This window comes from Bombus impatiens, unplaced genomic scaffold, assembly GCF_000188095.3.
Source record: "Bombus impatiens unplaced genomic scaffold, BIMP_2.2 scf_0377, whole genome shotgun sequence".
NCBI lineage: Eukaryota > Metazoa > Arthropoda > Insecta > Hymenoptera > Apidae > Bombus > Bombus impatiens.
In genome coordinates, this window is record NT_176796.1 from 990,468 (window position 1) to 992,554 (window position 2,087).

General features: G+C 42.5%; 1 protein-coding gene across 1 annotated transcript in view; it reads right to left on the reverse strand.

Moving 5' to 3' along the window:
- Positions 1-2,087, reverse strand: part of LOC100741188 (muscle segmentation homeobox-like) — a 10,113-nt gene that overhangs the window by 6,385 nt on the left and 1,641 nt on the right. Inside the window, exon 1 of the mRNA XM_003489776.4 lies at positions 2,028-2,087. This exon is cut by the window's right edge and continues 1,641 nt beyond it. Coding sequence (XP_003489824.2) covers positions 2,028-2,087 — 60 coding nt within the window. The remainder of the gene's footprint in view (positions 1-2,027) is intronic.

Consider the following 2,087-nt stretch of genomic DNA (forward strand, 5'->3'; position numbering starts at 1 on the left):
GAGCCTCGATTATGGTCGATTGTACTTCGCTCGCGAGCCGCCCTAAATCGCGCCACAATTGAGCGCAACAATGATCTATAAATTGACACGGAGAGAGCAAATCCCTGTACTAAAGGTAACATTGTATCTTTCTACTTCTAATTTCTATGTTTATTGCCGTACTTTAATATCGATATTAGGGGAATACGTTGATTTATTCTGCCTTTGTTAGTTAAAACGTTCCATCCGTTATTTCTAAACATCGAAGAAACCAGGCCAGGTATTATCTTTTTGTGCCGACTTTGACTTTCTTCGTTCTATTTAGAATATGTATTCGGTCGTCGTTTTGTAACAGTTTGCATAACAGTTTGCATCCTTACTCGAAGGTTGAAAGCAAAGACAGCAAAGAAAAATGAAAAATTGCTAAATAGAATGTTTCAATTAAGGACGACCATATTTGGTATATCGTTTCTAATTTTGCAAGACTATTTTTAACAAAAACTGAACGCGATCTTTCGTCCTTTGTTATTCGCGCGATAATCGATTAATTCTAAGAAACTGTAATTTCATAAAATTCTAGAAACCAGTTAATGGAAGTTCAAGATAATCCCAAAATGAAAAAAGAAAAAGAGAAATAGTAGGTTAACGACGATGGAAAAAGTAGTTTTCCATTCGATCAACGACGATTTGCAGTTGCAACACCTTTTTGTAATAATCGCCTATTGTCTGTCGTCCGGATTCCACGAGCTCGACAAGAACCGGCCCTCTGTTCCCTCTTTTCTGTCTGCGTGGCGGCGCTCTGACGAAGCGAGAAAACTTTGATTGCCTCTTTAACGAGAGCTCCGCGCAATTATCAAGCCGCGACCTCAATAATTAGTGTTAACGATGATTCAATCGCGACGAGTCATCTGCGCGCGCGTTCCGAGAACTGCATTCCTTTTGCGGTGATTTTAGGTGACTGCCTCTTTCCAGCCGGATGTTTCGATCGCTAATAACGTCCTCGTGACGATATCGTGTGTCTCAATTTATCAATTAGACCGTTTCTCTTTGACGTTTTTCACTCTCGGTATTTTAATTCACTCGGTTTAACGTCGATCGAGTCGTACCAGCTTTATGGTATTTGTTAAATAGCATCGATAATTTATTAGACGTATGTAGATGTATACATGTGTAGATAGATACCCTATCTGATTTTTTAGCCGAATGCAAGTTAATTCAACCGCTTATTATGGAGGTATAATGTCGTTAGGGTCCATGAATCATACTCTAAAGCACTTTTAAAGTTACTCCGATACCTCGTACGGCATTTTATCACAACCTATAAATCTTATCTTTCAATCCCATATTTTCAACATTTTCTTAAGCTCTTTAACTTCAGGCCACCACGATGAAAGGACACGTCGTAGGAATCTTGCAACAGCCTGTACGTACTTCCAAATTCGACCCAATCACGGTATCACAAAATTTTCTCGTCTTTCTCCGATGAGAAACGACGATCGATTATTTTAACTAAATACGAAATAATTTCATTTCAAACTATTAAGATGACGTACGAATCAAGCCCGTTCCATGATACCGAAAGTTCCCAAATCTGCCCCGAATCGCCAGAGTGTAACCGTCTTGTAACGCCCTGTACACGGCGCTCTCCCTCGAAACACTGTCCCAATCAGAATTTCGGTGCACGCAAAAATAGAAGATGGAAAGGAATCGGTGACAGATCGGAGGCACGAGGAGGGACTTCCGTTGCACCGGGACTAATTTTATCCGCGAACAACCGAGGAAAGCGAAGAATGTCGAAGCCGTCGGCTCCATTGAACAAGCGACTATCGCATTCGGTTCTCTTTACTCCGCGACACTTGCTACTTTACAATCGAGCCTTGTCTCGGACGACGAAAAGGAAAAAACGCAACGCGGAGCCGATTGGCGGTCGGCCAGCGGTTCAAAGACGCGCCGTACACGGTTGTCGTCGGTTTAGCAAATGGCAAACGACACTGGTAAAACAGTGCAACGGGTAAAAACAGAAGGTAAACGCTCAGGATGGTACTCACCGTTTAATGGCGCGTGATGAGAGAAGTGCGAGGGGAAGAAGCTCGCCGTGGCAGCGGCGG